This window comes from Fringilla coelebs (genome assembly GCF_963513975.1).
Source record: "Fringilla coelebs genome assembly, chromosome: 2".
Lineage (NCBI taxonomy): Eukaryota > Metazoa > Chordata > Aves > Passeriformes > Fringillidae > Fringilla > Fringilla coelebs.
In genome coordinates, this window is record NC_140029.1 from 92,712,278 (window position 1) to 92,730,780 (window position 18,503).

At 47.2% G+C, this 18,503-nt stretch overlaps 1 protein-coding gene across 1 annotated transcript in view; it reads left to right on the plus strand.

Moving 5' to 3' along the window:
• The window catches only part of ARHGAP31 (Rho GTPase activating protein 31), a 60,422-nt gene extending 47,626 nt beyond the window's left edge, over nucleotides 1-12,796 (plus strand). The window contains exons 9-12 of the mRNA XM_084201467.1: nucleotides 2,270-2,329; nucleotides 3,155-3,775; nucleotides 4,100-4,410; nucleotides 5,287-12,796. Of these exons, the coding sequence (XP_084057593.1) occupies nucleotides 2,270-2,329; nucleotides 3,155-3,775; nucleotides 4,100-4,410; nucleotides 5,287-7,746 (3,452 nt within the window). The 3' untranslated portion in view covers nucleotides 7,747-12,796. The remainder of the gene's footprint in view (nucleotides 1-2,269; nucleotides 2,330-3,154; nucleotides 3,776-4,099; nucleotides 4,411-5,286) is intronic.
• The last annotated feature ends 5,707 nt before the right edge of the window (nucleotides 12,797-18,503 follow it).

Below are 18,503 nucleotides of genomic sequence, written 5' to 3' on the forward strand. Positions count from 1 at the left end.
GCCTGGTTTCATGCACATCTCATTCTCCTGTGATGGCAAGAAACACCTTCCAGGAGGATTGGACAGACAGCTACAGTAAATATTGCATTTTGGTACCTGATAAACAGGCTCCTGTTGTCCAGCTGTCAAGTCTGGGGACTAAGAAATGTTATGTAGGTTTGGATTAGCCCTCTGTTCCAGCCCAGCCAGTCTCTGTCTCCTGAGGCTCATTACATAGCACTGGGTGAAGGGCTGTCTTCCTAGGCTGTCCTTCCAGGCTGTCCTTCCACTAAAGGACTTTAAAGAACCAACTGCATTCAGTGTCTTTGTGAAAAATGAGGCACCAGGAGTGCCTTCAGCTCTGGCTCTGAGCACTTTGAGGGAAGCCATTGCTTTTGCAGAATTTACAAAAGAGAAGCTGTGTTTTCTTCTGGCTGTAGTCCCAAGTTCTAACCTCTCCTGGGCTGCAATCTCTTAAACACTCTGCTTCCTAGAAAATCATATGGCAGTGCCAGTTCCCAGTGTTAAGAAATGATGACTCAAGCTCTAAAAATCATGAATTTGACTCAAAAGTAATCACATTCTTAAAAAGAAAGCATGCCCTTTTAATTTGAATTCATAAAGAAATGTTTTGGGTTTAAATGTTCCAGATTTTTTTTAGTATCTCCAAGTCAAGGAATTGTTTTCTATAGGGAGATAAAAGTAGATTTTTTCTTTATATAATCTCATGACTTCAGGAGCTGGTGTTTGGAGGACCAGTGCCCAACATTGTAAGGCTTCAAACAAAACACTTAATATTGGCAACATTAGCTACCACCACATTTAAGAGAGGCTGTATTCGGATCAGAAATGAGTGTGAAGCCAAATGCTGGGTCCAGCTCTTTTAGGAGCCCTGCCTTCCCCATGTTTTGCATGTACAGATGGCCTCACACAGCATGGCCATGACAGACTTCAAAATAGCTCTCTATCCTATTTTGATCATGGGATCACCTTTTCACTTTGATAAGGAATACTCTGTGCCAAAATAGCGCTAACCCAGGAATGATGGCAGCAGCCCTAGTGATGGTGGAGGCTGAGCCTTGTTCCAAGGGCAGCCCTGAGTGACAGGGGACTGGCCATTTTCACCAGCAGGACACCCTGATGCACAGCCTTGTGCAGAGTTTTCAGCACTGAAGCAGTGCCTCCCTGTGCTGCTGTGTTACATTTTTCAGCGCTCTCTGCTTACAGACTAATGTGAGGGAACAGACGAAGCTGCTGCTGAAACTCAGCACATGCTTTAGCACAGCTTGAGTCTGTGCACACAAATCTGTAAGTCACATAAAATGTGACTTACACAGCTCCCCAGCTTGAATTCTGTTCCTCCTGGAAAACGGAAACAGTGCTCAAGACATCACGTCTTATGAAGGTAAAAAGTAGCCAGGACTCCATATAAATGTAAAAAGTAGCTGGAGTTTCTCCTGTGCTCCTGAGAGTCAGAGCCAGAAGCCTCAGTTCTATAAACAAATGAAGTCCAACAAGCCTGCTGACTTTCTGCTTTACCTACTTTGTGCAACTCTGTAAACAGCAAACTTTACTCCCTGACATTTTCCAGATCTCCAGGGACCCTTTTTGAGCTGCCAGAGACTGACTTGTCTTCCTTGCCAGCTGTATTTCCCCACCTCCCTTCCTTTTTCAGAGCAGTAACAGCTACAAGCTTCCAAACCCTCTCAGGAACAGACCTGTAGAGTGTACAGTAACAAACGACAGCTTGTTTCTGGACAAGCAAGTCCTGTGAGGATGGCCAGCAAAAGAGGTCACCCACGGTCCTCAGAAATTTCCCAGAGTTCTTGCTGGAGGCCGGGTATGCTCACATAGAAGAGCTGGGAGTGCAACGTAAAAATAACCCAACATTTGCTATCAGGAATGAGAGGTGATAAGGCATTTATGTCAGTTTAGTTGAAAAGTCCCCCACAACCAATAGCCTGACTAAGTCTGGGAGGGGAGTGGCACATGACAGCTTTGGGGATGCTTAACTGCTTCAGAGTGGAGGTGGTGTTGTCTGGCTGGGTTAAGTATAGCTCTCCACATGTCCAGCAGGTGCAAAGCTGTTGTTAGCACTAGCAGATCCCCAGCTGTGTGGACAAGTGTTGTGGGTAATAAGCCATGTGGTGTAGATACATGGGGGAATGCTTGGAAATGGAAAACGTCTGCCTGGCATGCCTGTCTTTACGTATGCAGCCTTTGATCTTTATGGGCTGAAGGCTGCAGAGCCACAGGATCTGATACCTGCTTCTGAAACTTTTTTCCACAGAAAAAGCAACTATCCGGCCTGCAAAGAGCATGGACTCGTTGTGCTCCCTGCCAGTGGAAGGTGAGACATCCATAGGCTGCCTGTACTGTAAGGGGGAAGGATTGCAGCTCTGCATTTCCAGCAGCATGGATCACAGAATCACAGAACGGTTCGGTTGAAAGGGACTTTAGAAATCTCCTAGTTCCAAAACTCCTGCCACAGGCAGGGACTCCTTCCCCTACGCCAGGTGGTACCAACACTGGAGCAAGCCTTGAACACTTCCAGGGATGGGGTATCCACAGCTTCTGTGGACAGCCTGTTCCAGTGTCTCACCACCCTCAATGGATGAGCAGTCTGTGTCTATCTCACCAGGTTGTGTATTTTATGCCACAGCTGCTGACATGCGTCCCCACCTCTGTGCATTTTTGACTCTTTTCTGTGTTGTTTATCTCAGTGCATCCACCTGAGAGTTACCTCTGTGTTTAGCTGCACCTTTATTGGCAGTTGGACTCTTTTGATTTCTTTCTTGGTTATTCTGGGCACAAAAATCCCATTTGTAGGTGAAAAAGGCTTACAAAAAGGTGACAAAGCCTGGCACACGCATTGTGAGCACTATGTGATGGCCCTAGACTTGGCTGCATCTGATGGAAAAGGGTGTCTAATGAAAGTCTGAGCTGACTTCCACTGGAGGGCATTGAGTCCCGTGCTGCCTGCCTGTTTTGAAGGAAGCCCTAGGCTAGAGCACAGAAAGCCTTCAGTGCCACTTGGCTTCATCTGTCTGGGGAAATCTGAGTGTTCACCAGGGCAGACTCATCCCTGGAGGGATTGAGGAGGGCTCCTCACAGAGGAACTTTGTTTGCTAGTTCTTTGCTTCCCACTGACTTGCTCCTGTGTTCCCGTCTCTAGGGGAGGACGACAAGAGCAGGTTCAAACGGTCAGTGACTACTGGAGGATTCTTTGTGCCCACCAAGATACGGACAGGAGGCACAGGCAGCTCATATGACCTCAGCAAGGAGAATGAGTGGGAGCGGGAAGGAGCTGCCATGGGGGCCAAAGGAAGTTCAGAGCTGGGTGGGGAGAGAGGTCTTCCCCGGACACCGCAGGTGAAGTCATCCCCCCAGCAGCTGAAGGTTTTCCGCGTAGCAGAGGATGCTGAAAACGAGCAGACTTCAGCCAAAGGAGTGCTCATGTTCTACACCTCTGAAACAGCCACCAAGTCAGGCTTCCCAAGCAGCCTCTTTCCTTTGGAGGCCTCTCCTCATCACCAGAGGAAAGCCCTGAACATCTCGGAGCCATTTGCTGTCTCTGTCCCGCTGAGGGTATCGGCAGTCATCAGCACCAACAGCACACCCTGCCGCCTGCCCACCAAGGAGAAGCATTCCCTTTCCAGTCTAGAGGAGCTGTCTTCTCTGGTGGAGAGCACGAGCCCCTCTGCTCTGGAGCCAGGGAGCCACACAAGGACAGAGCAGGCAGCGGAGCGCAAGGAGAAACAGCCGGGGCCAACTCTGCCCTTGGCAGCATCCAGAGGTAAGTTGTGTTCAGGAGGGGAGTATGGATCCTCAGCTGGACTGCTGGACCTGCCCTGCACCTTGCTGGTGTGGAGGTTTCTCCAGCTTGAGCTTTGGCAGGAAAGAAATTAACCTATAGCAGGGTGGGTGTTGACTTGATAGCAGGTCAGGGTGGTGCTTGTTGCAGCCTGGGGAGGTGGGTGACCTCCCAGAAACATCTGGTTGTGCCTGGAGGGAGCTCTCTAGCTTTGTTAGTTGGTGTTGGCTCTTGGCAGCTCTGCTTTGTCCCAGGGCACAAATTTTCAGTCTCAAGTTGTTACATGCATTTGTGTTTCTGATCCAGGCTCTCATCCTGAGGAGCTGGTGGCAGCTGGGAAACCTGAGTCCCTAGAAACACCACAGCCAGCAGCAGAAAATCAGGAGACATGTGGGCAAAGCAGCTGCACAAGCAGCACCAGTGGCCCCCAGCAGTCCTCAGAGCAGAGTCCCACCTTGGAACAAACACCAGCTTCGGAGCTCCACGAGGGACCACTCCCAGCAGACAAAGCAGAGCAAGGACAGCTCAAGATGAAGGATGTCTCCTCAGAAGGCAGCTGTGACCAACAGGAGGTTGAGATGGCTAAGACAGAAGAAGGATCATGCCTAAGAGATGTGGTAAGGAAGAAGGCATGAGAAAGGTGGGGGACCGTGTCCTGGTGGTGACTGGGAGGCTGTTTAAAGTTTCATTGTGTGCCTGTGGTTATGAAAACTCAATCTGTAATTTAGGTGAGCAGCACCAATAATTGACCATGTACTGATTCATTTCACTTCTGTGAAATCACCATGTGGTGATTTACCTTTACATAACTACCTACTGTACCCTTTTGGTCATCTTTTCCTGTAGCTGTAGAATTTCAGTCTGTACCATCTGTCTGCTCTGAGACTCTCCAGATGTGAGACTGTCCGGATGTCTGAACATTTTGACCCGTGGTCTCTGAATTCCCCTTCTATTTTCGCTTTCCCATTTGTCCTGGACAGCCTGAACAGCCCTTTTTACTCCCATTCTCTATACACAATTTTATTTTTTAAATTCTTACTATTTTTTGCCTCCTCTGTATCTCTAGCAAAGCCTTTTCACCAAGTTTCTTACAGCGATAGTCATCTCTGGACAGCTATTTAAAGATCTGTTGGCATATCTCCTTGAATAGATTATTCATTCGAGTTTGTGTGCAGTTTGGGAATGCATTTTCTCTGGCAAGGCCAAGGGAGCCTGAATGGGAATTGCTGAGAAATGGGTTGGAACATTCCAGCTACTCATTCAGCTCACTATTTCAGCATCTCTGTCCAGGCCTCCTTTTGGCTGCACCTCAGACCTTCTCCTCCATAAACCCGCTTGTTTATAGATGTATTTTCTTCCTTGAACTGGTAGCAGTCTGTGTGTCTGTGTGTCCGTACCCATGAGCATGCTCATCCAGGAGCCTGGCTATTCTAGGAGGGCTGTTTGGGGAAAATGGAGGGAAGCTGTGAGTTCCCATTGTTTCTCTTTTTCAGACTGAGGAGGACCCGGCGAATGCCGTTCTAGAACCGCTGTGGCCAGAGATACAGCAGGAGCTGAAAATCATTGAACCTGAAGAGGAGCTCTTGCTCCTGCCAGCAGCTGTTCCCAAGACAAGCCCAATTTCCGAATCCTCCTCTTCAGAACAAACAGATAGCCTTTGCTCTGGCCCAGGGCAGAGTCCAACACTCACTGAGCAGAAACCTGAAAGCAGAGCACCACAGATAAATCAGGTGCCTTTATTTGCTGCCGGTGGCACGGAGCAACAAGACAGCCTCCCCAGCTGCCAGTCTGATGCAGTTGCACAGCAGAGTGGTGCCTCAGCCCTACCTAAACTGGGCACTCTTCCAACAGGCTCAGCTCCTCCAAAGAACCTCCACTCAATGGAGGAGAGCAGGAGTGAATGTCTCACTCCTACCCCGGACTGGAAGCTTCATGGTCAATCAGAATTTAGTGAGATTGCCCCTAGGGATGGATTATCTTGTTCCAAAGGAGCATGTCCAGAATCAGGGAAAGAAAAAGATGGCACTTACCAGCTCCAGAGGGAAAAGGATAGTCTTACCAGAGTCCAGACTGAGAGTGAGAAACATGAGATAATGACTGCTGATGAAAGGGACGCATTCTCCTCCAAGGCACTGAGTGGAGCTGGAATCCAGGAGATGAAGGAAGGCAATGCTGTTAGCAGAACCCAGGATGCTGCTGACCAGGATGAGGAGGATGCCTGGACAGACAATGTGCAGAGCTTAGAGCTCGTGGAGCCTTGGGAGGATCACCAGTGGGTTACAAGCCCTCTCCATTCCCCCACCTTTAAGGACATTCAGGAGAAGATTACCCAGGAGTTTCACCCGCAGAGGCAGAGAGCAGAGACGAGCCTTTCTCTGAGGCCGCGCTTCAGTCGCAGCCTGTCCCTGGACAGCAAAGACACCGTGCTGAGCCTGTGGGCCACCCCCTTCTCTTTCATAGATGCCACTGACCAGCAGCAGCCCTGCGGTGACATTCTGCATTCAGTGACTTGTGAGCTGTCCAAAACACAGCCCGTGTCCCCCTCGACTTTGGGCAAAGCGATGCAGGATGAGAACGGCCCAAGTCCTCCAGAAGAGCCTTCAAAACCTGAGTATGCCCTTATCATGGAGAAAGCACCAGGTGAGAAAGCAGGACCCTCCAGAGTCCCTCTTTCGGAGACAGAGGGAAAGAAAGTGCACGTGAGCAAAGAAAACCCTTGGAACCCAAAGCCTGAGTTGTCTTTGCTGTACCAAAATAGCCCAGGCAGTTCTTCACAGACTAAGAGCACAAAGGAGGAGTTATCCATCTCTCAGGACGCTGCCCTGGGAGGAGAGACTGTCACCAAAGCGTTGTGTTCTGCTGCTGAGTCGCAGCTGAGTAATAAAGGTGAAGAAACACCTCGCAAAGTAAAGACCAGGCCTTCATCCCTCAACTTGGATTCATTCCTCCCAGCCCCAGATTTCTTCACGTTTGAGAGCCTGTCCGTGCCATCTGCTCCTGGGAGCCTCCTGTATGGGCAGAAGGAAGTAAAAAGCAGTGATTCTGTCCCATCCCTGCCGACACACTGCCCTGCTGCCGCTCGGGGTGTTCCTTGGGGGTCTCGTTTCAATGCCCCCGTGGATCTAGACTTGGATTACCTGGCAGTGGCCCACGCCACCACCGGCCGTCGTAACTCTGCCCCCGTCAGCGTGTCAGCAGTCAGGACCTCCTTCATGATCAAGATGTGCCAGGCCAGAGCGGTGCCCGTGATACCACCTAAGATTCAGTACACCCAGATCCCCCAGCCCCTGCAGGCTCAGAACGCTGCTCCAACCACGGAGAAGAAGGAATCAGAAGCCAAGCAGGCCATCAGGCCAGCTCCACGGGTGGCATGGAGCCACCTGGAGGCCCCCAGGAGCCCGCTGACAGAGAAGAAAGCCAAAGCAGAGAAAGAAAACAGCGACCCTGCTCAAAAGGACTCAGCCTGCCCTTGGCACGGCAGCCTGGGCTCCCCGCTGGAGCCGTCTCAGTCCGGTCACCACCCTGCTCTGGACGCCCCCGTTCTGCGCCGCAAGCGCACCTCCGTCGGGGAGGCAGCTGGGGATAACCCACAGTCCTCAAAGATAGAGAGGCCATCAGGGTTCTCCAAACCCTCCTACAGATCGAGGCCTGGGAGGCCCCAGAGTCTGATTCTCTTCAGCCCCCCTTTCCCCATCATGGACCACCCCTCGTCCTCGGCAGACTCCAGGGTACTGCTGTCCCCCATCCGGAGCCCCACTCAGAGCTCCTCTCTGAGCCCCATTTGCGGCGACCCGTCCGACCCCGCGCGGACAGCGCCCGAGGGCGTGACGCTGCGCAGCAAAATGACCATCCCCAAGAACGGCCAGAGACTGGAGACCTCCACCAGCTGCTTCTACCAGCCCCAGAGGCGCTCTGTGATTCTGGATGGACGAAGTGGGAGGCAGATTGAGTAGCAGCTGCTCCTCCTATTCCTTTTCTGTGATGGTTGGAATGGGAGTGTCCAAGACCAACTCTGTTGCCATTTTGCTGTTGTTAAAACTATTCTGTGCAAGATGGACTTGAATCCTTTATGGTTTCCTGCAAAGCTTTTGCTATGGAAGGTCATGGTATCTTTGTCTTGCTTTTCATTCTCCTTGTTGCTGCTGCCAAGTCCCTCACTGTCTGTGTTTTTTTATGGTAAGCCAGTCCCAGGGAATTGCATTTCTCACACCTGTTCTCTAACAAGCCCTGTGAAAGTCTCATCTTCCCTATGGAAAAAAGGAAAGGTAAATCTCTGTATAATTACAATATAGAGCTGAGAGGAAACATTGTTACAAAACACTGCAGCTCAGGGTGCAGGGGCACAACATCTGCTGAGAAGGTTAATCCAGATGTTTGGGAATTCCTACCATTGTTTCCCAGACACCGATGAAGGACTTTCTGATTTACACAGTGTAAATAAACAGTGCAGGAGGCTGGGGGAAGAGGAGCTAAACAGGAAGGTTAAGCTGGCATGAACAAATCACACAGGGCGTGAGGCAGCCAAGGATGTTCCAGTGATAAACATACAACCTGCAGACTGCCTCCAGCTCTCTCCTTCCATCAGAGATGTGCTCTTTCCAGCCTGTGCAAGGGCTGGGATGAAAGCAGCTGGACAGGAAATGCCTGGTTGTTCTTTCAGTCTCCCAGGTCTTGCTCAGGAGTTTTGTGTGCTCAGTCTCTCCTTCCTTGGGCACACAAGACGGGTGTGGCTGAGGGATGAGTGAGCAGCTGGCTGCCCAGCAGTAGAGACCCCTCAGGCTGAAAGCAGAGAAAGCCAAGGCAAGGACACACCAAAGGCCAGTATAACCATTTTCATCATTGCTTAAAGCCAGATGACACCTCTGCAGCTGTCTCCAGCTGAGCTCCACACTGCCAACAGCAGACAAAAGCAAGAGGATCTTATCTCCAGGTCCTCGGGCTATTGCTCTCTTGCACCCTGACTGACAGATCTTTGACCCTTGGTCTTTCATTGCCACTGTGTGGCATGTCCCCAGGTGCTTCTTCTCCATTTCAATTTCCTCTCTTGTGATTTTACACTGTTTCTTCGAGACTGTGGCTGGTTGCCACCTCCCTGGACCTCAGTGCTTTCAGATTGATTAAGAGTATGGTAAAGAGGATGATTTGTGGGACTGCAGAACAGATCATGAACAAGTCCTGAGAGGGGGATTTGAAGGGAATTAAACTCTCTCCTGAAGGAAACATTAATGTTACAGGCAAATATGTGTTCAGATATGCAACAGCTGCCATGGGAATAGAATTAAAGCTTCCTTTATAAAGCCTCTAACTCTGCATTCACCACAGGCTCGTCTATTGCCTGATCTATGACTGTGGGCGATGGCAAAGTCAGGTACAGCCTGTGCTGTCTCTGCAATTTAAGTGTCACTGGTGACTAGAGAGGAGATGGGAACACAGGTGTTGCTGCCAGCACTGAGATTGTCCCTGTAATGTGCTTGCAGGGGCCATCATTCCTGGAGATGTCTGAGTCTGCAGGCCCTCAGGTGGCTGTGATGGGCTATAGTTGGAGCAGCAAACTCTTAGGAAGTGCAATAGCCACCACCATGAGTGTCAGCCAGAATTTCCCAAAAGATGTGTGTTTAGGGCTTTGTTTTGTGAAGTACTGGCAATTTCCAGTGGTTAGCAAACTCAGCCCATGAGCTCCTAGTCTGCACAGACTGTGTCACTTTATTAGTGCCATTGTGGCTGGAGGGCCCGGAGCCCCCCCATGCAGTGCTTTCTCTGAACTCCTTGGTTGCAAAAGGAGAGATATGCCAGAGTATTTTTGAGAAGTTATGGGCCCACAAACACAAGGAATATATCTTCAGCAGAATTTTCTCCTTCCATTTCCAAAGGGAATGTGAAAAACAAGAGGGCTTTTCCTTGTCACGAGCAACACTCTTTGATCCTCCCCACCACACTCTTTATTTGTGCACAGTGCCACATGGGAACTGAGCAGAGAAGTAAGTCTGTGCTGTCAGTTTTGTTGAGGGAAATTATTAAACCAGATGAGAGCCTGGAGTTCTTGTTTGGGTCCATGTTCTTTCACAGGCAGCAGACTATGCTTTACCTGGGCAAGCTGTGGACAGCAGGCCCAGAATATGCAGCTTCATGACAATTGTATTATTCTACTCCCAGACCATAATATGCCTGTGCAGCCTCTTATTAAAACTAGGGAATTTCCAGTCCTTCATGCTCCTCATAATTAGCACAGCTCCACGCTGCATATACATGTCACTGCCTCTTGAGAAAGCTTTTAATCACCATGGCTGGGTCACTGACAAAGGGAAGGTGCGATACGAGGTGTTGTGGTAAGGCTTTAGAGGAAGGAAAAGTTGTGGAAATGATGCCCAGGTTTTTTGGCATCCACAGAAGAGTTTACTTTGGACAAGGACTTAGAGTCTCTCAGGTCCTAGAAGTTTCGACTGCCAAGGCAGCTGGAAATGAGCTAGAGAAGCTCACAAAGTAATGCATCAGAAGGAAAAGAAAATGTGATGAAATTCTGGCATGTTACAACCATTTTTTTCACCTCCTTATTCTCATATAAGCTGATCTATGAGCAAGAAATGAGGTCTGGCAATTTGTATATAATACACTGTCTCAACTCTAACAGCATTCCAGTAAGTAATAGCGCTTTTGGCATAAGTGATGAAACTCCTGCAAGAGAAAATTATTAGAAATCTTTACTTGATATTAAAGATCAGCTTCAAGCAAGATCTTTATCCAGACTATACTTTTAAGGATATTTCAGAATTTGAACTCAGGTCTGGGTCCTGGATTTTAATTAAGCAGACATGCTGCAATGATATCTCTATTTTGTAGCTTGATCCCATTGCTTATCTACAATTTCATCTCCAGCTGATGTATCCACAACACTTAAAATATAGCCCCAGGTCCTGCAGAGATGAAAGCATGTTCTTAGTTGCAAGGTGCCCTGCTGTTCTCAGTTTTCAGCTGAGGTTCAGCCTTTGCAGAGTCTGTGCAGTTTGGTGATGGATCCATGCTGATATGGTACCTGCAGTCAGCTTGAAGCACCAGAGCCTGGGAGCTGGACAGGGCCAGAAGACAGAGGCCACCTCCCACTGACTGATGCTGGCTGGGTGGCAGGAGCTTCCTGAGATCCAGCTTAACAAGCTATCCCCAGTGTCAATTTCAGGGTCAGACCTGGTCTCTTTAAGAGAGGATTTTCTTCTTTCTTGTGTTTTTTTCTCCTTGGTTTTGTTTTTTAAATAGTTTTTATTTGTTTGTTTGTTTGTTTGGGGGCTTTGCTTCTGTTTTCCCTTTGTTTATCTGTGAAGCATTATGATGAAGGATAGATTGGATTTATGGGAGATGAATCTGGCCCAGGTGAGCAAAGCTGGCTTTTCTTGGTATTATTGAAAGGACCTCCCTAAACAGACTGGCTTATCATCTGTAGCTCCAAAAGGATCAGAGACCTTGCAGGACATTTCAATTCTCCTGAGACTATGAAAAGTAAAGGCTGTTGCCCAGTTTGCAGATGGCCCCAGTATCAGACATGACAAAGTATCACCAGCATGTGTTGCTTGTGGGCTTTTACAAGTGGAAGAAGAGTGAGTAAATTTCACTTATTCTTCCCATGTAGTCAGAGGGTTGGTGCAGCTTCTCTTAAACTAGCTCAGAGTGAAATGGCTGAGCTGGCAAAGGTGAGAATCCCCGGTGGAAAGGAGGGACATGGAAAATGTTAGCTTGTGCGGGAGCTGCCTCCCTGGCAGGAGAGTAAACAGAAATGAAGGTTATATTTTACCTTAAAAACCCCAGTCCTCTGGGCTGTCCATCTCATGCTATCACTGTAGAAAAACTGAAGTACTTATTTTTTCACCTTTAGAGCTTCAGAGGAACTTAAGTCTGTATTAGAGAGCATCTGTGAAGGCTGCAACATTTTCCCTCATCCAGCGTCCAAATGGTGCAATCAAAATATTTTTTTTCTTTCTTTATGGATTCTGAAACACCTGTAATGATGAATATTCTAAATTTTATATATATATATATATACCTATATATATATATATATTAAAAAGATCATTCTATGTAAATGTATTTTAAAAATGAAATGTAATTCACATGAAGGAATTGCCTAAATAGTATTTTACACATCTGTGAAACTTGGGCTGATGCATGGAACTGCTTTCTGCTGCTATGTTTGCAGCACTGAGAGTGTGAGACAAGTGGCTTTTTGCCCACAGAGTAGGTAATTAATTCTGGTTAGTCTGTGGTGGGCAGAAGGCCTGAATGTGCCCTCCTGAGAAGGATCTTGTCCTGGGAAAGGAGGGACAAGACCAGGGCAGACCAGAGTTCAAGGGCTGATTTATCTTTCCACCACAAGCTTCTCCCCAGGCCTTGAAAATGCAGACAATCTACTGAAGCATATACAACCTTTTAGGCATGCCCAGGTTTTGCAGTTGTCCTTTTTGCTTCTCTCCATCTCTGGAAAAAAAAAAGAATAAAAAATTTCTCGGGATTGGGAAGAAGCTGCAGCTGATCCCTCTTTTGTTTAACCTTTGCTTGCTCCTAACTGATGTAAAGGCTTACTGGTGATAACTAATTCTGCTCCGAGCAAGGAATGGAAAACTTCCCACTGAGTTCAACTGGAGATGGAATAGGACTTTAACAGCCCCAGAAAGGAGGGATGGCAGAAGTTTCTGAAGGCTCCATACAGCAGTCCAGACCCTGGATCTTGTGCTTGCAGGCACTAGTCCCCTTTGAATATTATTTGCTGCCAGGTCAAGAAAAGGGCTGGAAGCTGGACACTATGAAGGGGACTGTCTCCATCCCACTGGCCCTGGTTTTGTGATTATTTTTCCTGCTAGCTCTGATGAATTGCAGTTTTGTTAAGCTTTTTTCTCTGTGTGGACTTGCCTGCCTCTGTGCGTGATTGTTTTGAAAAAAAAAAGAAAGAAAACAACAGCCACAAAAGAAAGATGTTTTGCCAGGTCTCAGCCATGAGATTAAACTGGAGTTTTTATAAAAACACATCTGTGCCCTAGTGATGTTGTGGAACATTTCACTTTTTTCTGGATTTGGTTTATGAATACAGTGCAAATGCTTTTGTCATCCTCTGACACGGAGTTTGAACCCCTCTTCTGTTTCGTGAGTGGCCAGGGCACTGATCTGTGTTTGTGTGGGCTTTGATGGTGGCACTGAAGGTTAGGCCCTGGCCACACACTTTTCTGATTGGAGGTTGTGGGAGCTGCAGCTCCTCTGCAGCTCTGAAAATTAAGTGAGGGCTTGGAGATTTCTGTGAATTACTGTTATCTGAAATGCTTTAAAATTTTCAAGGGTAAAAGAATCTTTTCTCTTTCCATTGCTGTTTCTACCAGGCTGAAGTTTCAGTGATGTGCAACCATGTCCTCATATTAAGCACATCTCCTGCAGAATTCTGCCTTGCCTGTCATAATGCAGAGCAAGACAGAGTAGAGTATGAAAAAACTTTGTGATCCCAGTTCTTGTACAGCAAAAGTCAGGCTGGAACAGAAGAAGTTACTGTGAAGGCTGCTGATGCACTTCTGTTGATTTGTAAAGGACAAGCAAGAACTTAAATTATTAATTTAGTTCCTTGGCTCTCATTGATCCAATCTCTGAGCTGTAGCATGGAAGTGAATTTTGTTATTATGTTATTATTCCATCCTGGGATCAAGGAGAGGGGGAAAAAAAAAAAAAGGGTGTTTTGTGCTTATCGCCTCAGTGGATGTGTCCATAGTGCAACTTGATCACTGTTCTCCCTAAAAGGCAGATGAATCATCAGGTTAAATTGAAATATTTTTTTCCTACTCAGCAGCTGAACTCAGGGCTTGACTCCCTTTCCTACCTCCTTCATGACTTCAGTTTCCCTTTAGGAAAATGCCTGGGTTGTGCTTCCTGCTTACCATGGCAACTGGCATACAAATTGAGAGAGAAAACCATGTTTGTGGAGCTCTGGAATTGTTAGGCAGAGCCAATTATTAGTGCTGTATGAGAACCAGTCTTTTCCCATTCTTTGTGCCGCAGAGTCTCGCAATGACTTGGCCATAAGGCAAGGGGAGAACCTCAGACTGCCCCACAGCATTCCCATGGTCACAAAGATTGGGCCAAAGGGACACTGCAGACCTGCTCCTGCTGCACTGGGACTGTGCCCTAAATCAGGATGCTTAAACACATGGCAGTGCTTGAGCTCTCTTTCAGCCAGTTTCTTTTGCCTGCCTGACTCAGGGCAATACCCTGTGTAGGTTGTATTGGAAGCCACAGCTACGACATTTTGGATGCTTTCAGCTAAGCCAAAACCAGGATTAAGCAAGTTTCCAACCTGGCTGCTAACCAGGAATCAACCTTAGTCAGCACCAAGGAGCATTTGACACCGGTGTCTCCTACATCCCCACTGCTGCACAGGAGTCCAGCAGCTCTGGGCAGCAGGACATCCCACTGGTATCCCACTGGTATCCCACTGGTATCCCACTGGATGGGGCTAAAGGTCAGCTGGCAGCAAAGGGGAGGCAGGCAGTGCAGGGAAGGGAAGGGAGACTGGCACAAGGCACCACCACCAACAAGAACAGAATCATAACAGCCAAGACAGAGAAATGAACTCAGATTTCTGAGCTCATTTTCCATCTGGACAGGGTAAATTATGCAAAGAACGTGCCTCACCACAAGGGTAAAGGATGAACAGTTTCAGTGTTGGGGATTAGAAATGAATGGGATCTGCAAAGCTCAGATCTGCCCGTGTCCTGATGGCCTCAGAAGTTAGACACAGTGTGAGTGTTAAAACTTGAATGTTTGCCCCACTCCATAATTAAACATATTTTTGTAGGTCTTTTTAGCAAACTGCAGTGTGAGATGAGCTACATTTTGCAAACCTAGACAACTCCTAGAAATTATGTTTGCAATTTGGGTCCAGATCCATCTTAAAATGGGACCTGTTTTCTTCCATAGCACATCTGCTGCAGAGGGTACATTTCTCTGTCATTTAAATTCCTTATCTGAAAAGACCAGGAATTATTTGAATTCAGTGAAAGGAAATGACTTCAAAAAAAAAACTTTGTAGCTGCTTAAGAAAGAACCACAAGGCACACAAACATGGGAACAACCAGAACTGGAGAAAGGAGAATAACACACATGATGATTATTCAACAGAGGACGTTTCTAGATAAGTAAAACCCCAAAAGGAAAAAAAAAAAACCCTAACACCCAACAGCCATGAGATTAAGTTGAACCAGTCTGAAGAATAGCAGGTTACATTTTCTTTTCCTCTTCCTTCACAGGGATCAGGAAGAAGAAATCAGAAAAAATAGTGGTCACAAACTGCTTTTTTTTTTGTTGTTGTTGCACTGTGAGATAATTTACTTTAAATATCAAGGGTCAGACAGTATGGAAGGACTAGGCTGGTTATTTACAGGGTGACTTGGATTTACAGTCTCCAGCCTCTGTGCCAGCCACAGTACCCTGCTAAAGGTGAGCATTGCTTTGGGAAAAAGAGAGAAGTCCTGCATTGGCTCACAGTTAGCAACAGCCCTGGGTAGCCAGAGCAGCTCACTGCTCATCACTTGTCTCTGCTGCAGGGCTTATCTCCACTGGTGATCGAGCAAGAACTGCACATGACCTCGCCTGTGATGTAATTTCACCTCAGAAGCAAGTCAGAAACACCCTCTCCTTTTTTCCTGTTGAGGATCAACCCTCAGCAGTCATAATCCCCTCCTCCCAAAGCAGGATCTCCAGGAGATGCCTGAGATTGCAGGGAGAGCTCTTGCAGGAGGTTCCCAGCATACCACACGTTGCAGGGGATTTCCCCAGTTGCCAAGGAGGGCAGGGCTGCCAAGGGTTGGGAGGAGGAGGATTCCTTTAGGAGCTAGTTTTAGGTCATTGGTCCCAATAAACATTTGCTGGGCATGAGTCCCTGTTGTAAGGAATGTGAAAAACGAAGATGCCAGGGCAGTGAGCAGGAAAGGGAATGAATCACCCACGTCAGAAGGTACAGAACACCACTGTCAGCCTGGTTCCTAGTTTTCCCAGCGAGGTGGGTAGCCAGATGTAAGTGTGGCACACAATGGCCACTGTATGTCAGACATTAACCAGCAAGGTAAAGAAAAACAGGGCCTGAAAGAGTCTGTGCAAAGAGGTCTCATGCAGAAGAAGTGAGGGGAAAGGAGGAAGGGTCAGGAAAACTCGTTGGAAAAATGAGGGTTGAGGCACAAAATACACAAAGGCAGCCCCACAAGGCCCCATTGCCTGAAGGAACAGACACTTTCAGCACTGCCAGAAACAAACATTCAGCAGTGTGAAAAACACCAGGTTACATTTCTGTGTGCGTGGGAGGGCAGCAGCTGAGTATGTGGGATTCTTTTTGGATTGGAGGACACAGCAGTCCATCAGCTATGTACAGAGGGTGCTTCTCAGCGAGACTCTTGATTTCTCAGAGCTAGGAGTATTGCAGTAAGCTAATAATCTAAAAATATATTTGGTAGCTCCATGAGAGAATTGAAGTGTGCTTTTATTGCCACGAGAGAACTGTGAATATTCACACCTGTAGAGAATAAATACACAGAGCAAATCTGCAAGCAAACTAAATGTCTTCCACCTGCAGCATTTTTTTTCTTCATCCTGTCTTAGCAGGATGTCTTCGTCCCTCAGTTCTCATGCACACATGCATACTGCCTGCTCTGAAGACATCCATGCCTTCAGGAAGCAATCCAAACAGCTGAGAATGACCAGGATTCTTTTACAAGTCTCAGCTGACACCTAAGCCTGGTCACCATCATTCCTGTCACATACTCCATCCCTTCCTCACCCTTTCTCTGGCACCTCAGGTAATTTCAGAGGCTGGAATTAACCTTCAGAAGCACAGCCTTTTCTGATTTTTCAGCAGGATTTTTCATGACCCTGATCAATATCATCCTATCATTAGTCCACTCCTCTCCTTCCCCCTTAGTTCAGGCAGATAAACCTGGGTTTTTCTGGATGCACTGTGGCATGTTTGGCACTTCGGCACAGATCCACCATTGCCTGGTTTACTTGGTCACAGCTTTTATTTTTTTAGTACATAGATCATAAAGTGCAATGGGAGGGAAAGGCTAAAGAAGCAGAAAGCAAGTTTGAAGAACCCAAACTGAATAGATTTGAGCTGCCATTTATGTAATAGGTCAATGGTATCATTTGCACTGGTTGGAGCAGTTAATACTGCAATAGTCTGTTTAAAGTATTGCCAGCCTCTCTTCTCCTTCAAAATCCTGCAGCATTTTCCTCTATGCTAAATGCAGTGCTGTAATCATACCACACTTAGATGGAGCAGAAAGGTCTGAAGCAAAAGACCAGAGGAGGAAAATAATATTTGATCTTGCCTGCTTCTGTGGTCCTACAATTTTTTCCAGGCAGAATTTCCAGTGACATCCATATTCAGAAGGCCTTAATAGCCTCTAGAAAGTCCCACAACCAGTTGTTCCACCCATTTGCAGAGCTGCTTGAGTTTCAGGAAAAAAACTCAAGCAAGAGGCCCTTGTGCAGGAGGGCAGCTATTCATGACCAAGAGTTATTGGAGCCATTTGGCTGAGCAAGGACAGAGTCTCTGAGCCTGCTGTGTCCTTCCTGCTCCATTTTTATCCCCTCTGCTGTTGCATTTGGCAGGAATTTGCAGTTTCTGGCAAGTAGCAGAGAACCTAGTCTTTGCCATTGCTCCCTAACTTTGGCAGATGCTGATTCTCTTTAGATTTCTTTACATTTAGGTGTTACTGGAGTTTTCTTTACATTTAGGTATTACTGTTGTTTTCAGCCTTGTGTAGGCTGACCTAGAACAGAGGCCAGATGGAGTTAAAGAATAAAGTAGATATTTATTAAAAGGCCTCAATGGATTCACCTTGGGTAGTACAAGAGTTCAGCCAGGGCTACACCCAAGGTGAACCCAAAGTGATCACAAAAATGGATGACCAGTCACAGGGTCTCACTTTTATAAGTTTTGGTCCATTTGCATATTGGAGTTAATTACAATTTGTTAATGTCCAATTACAGCTTTAGGTTATGAAGCCCCATCCTTCTTGTTTTCTCTCTTCAGTCCACTGTTGTTCATGCTCTTGGGCCTGAAATTTGGGTTGGTTGTCCTTGGTCCCAAGCTAGAAAAGGAATTGTTTTGTCTAGCTATTCTGTGAAGACAGCTTACCATCCCTTAATATGAAGCTCAGAGCTGCACACTAAAGCAGTACAGAATCTGAAAAATATGAAAGCTAAAACCTAAGGCATCCCTACCACCAAACCTCTCCCTCACCCCCTTGAAAACCAAACCTTAACCACTGACATACACGGTCTGCATGGTAAATCCATGACTCAAGTCTCACAACAAAAATGCTGAAGACTAATTTCCTTGTGGATTTTCTCAGAGCCCAGGGTGTCCAAGACAGTCACCACGCCACTGAGTCAGGGGAGTGGCTGATCCCTGAGGACTGTCAGTTCCAAAGGCACAGTCATACAGAAAACTCTTTCTGTGTTGCAGGGACCCAACCTTTCTTCCTGAAATCTCTTCACCCTTATATCTGCCTCCTCCTCTCCCTCAGCACTCTGGCAAGGGACTATTTGGCTGCCGAGTTTCTGTAGCACGCTGCAATCTTGGTGCTTTAACAAGATCTCTGTTGCAGGATGTTAAAGCCTGACATTGTCCTGCCCCACACGTCCCAGACACAGACCTTTATTATTTTCCCTTCCCAAAGACACAATCTTGAAC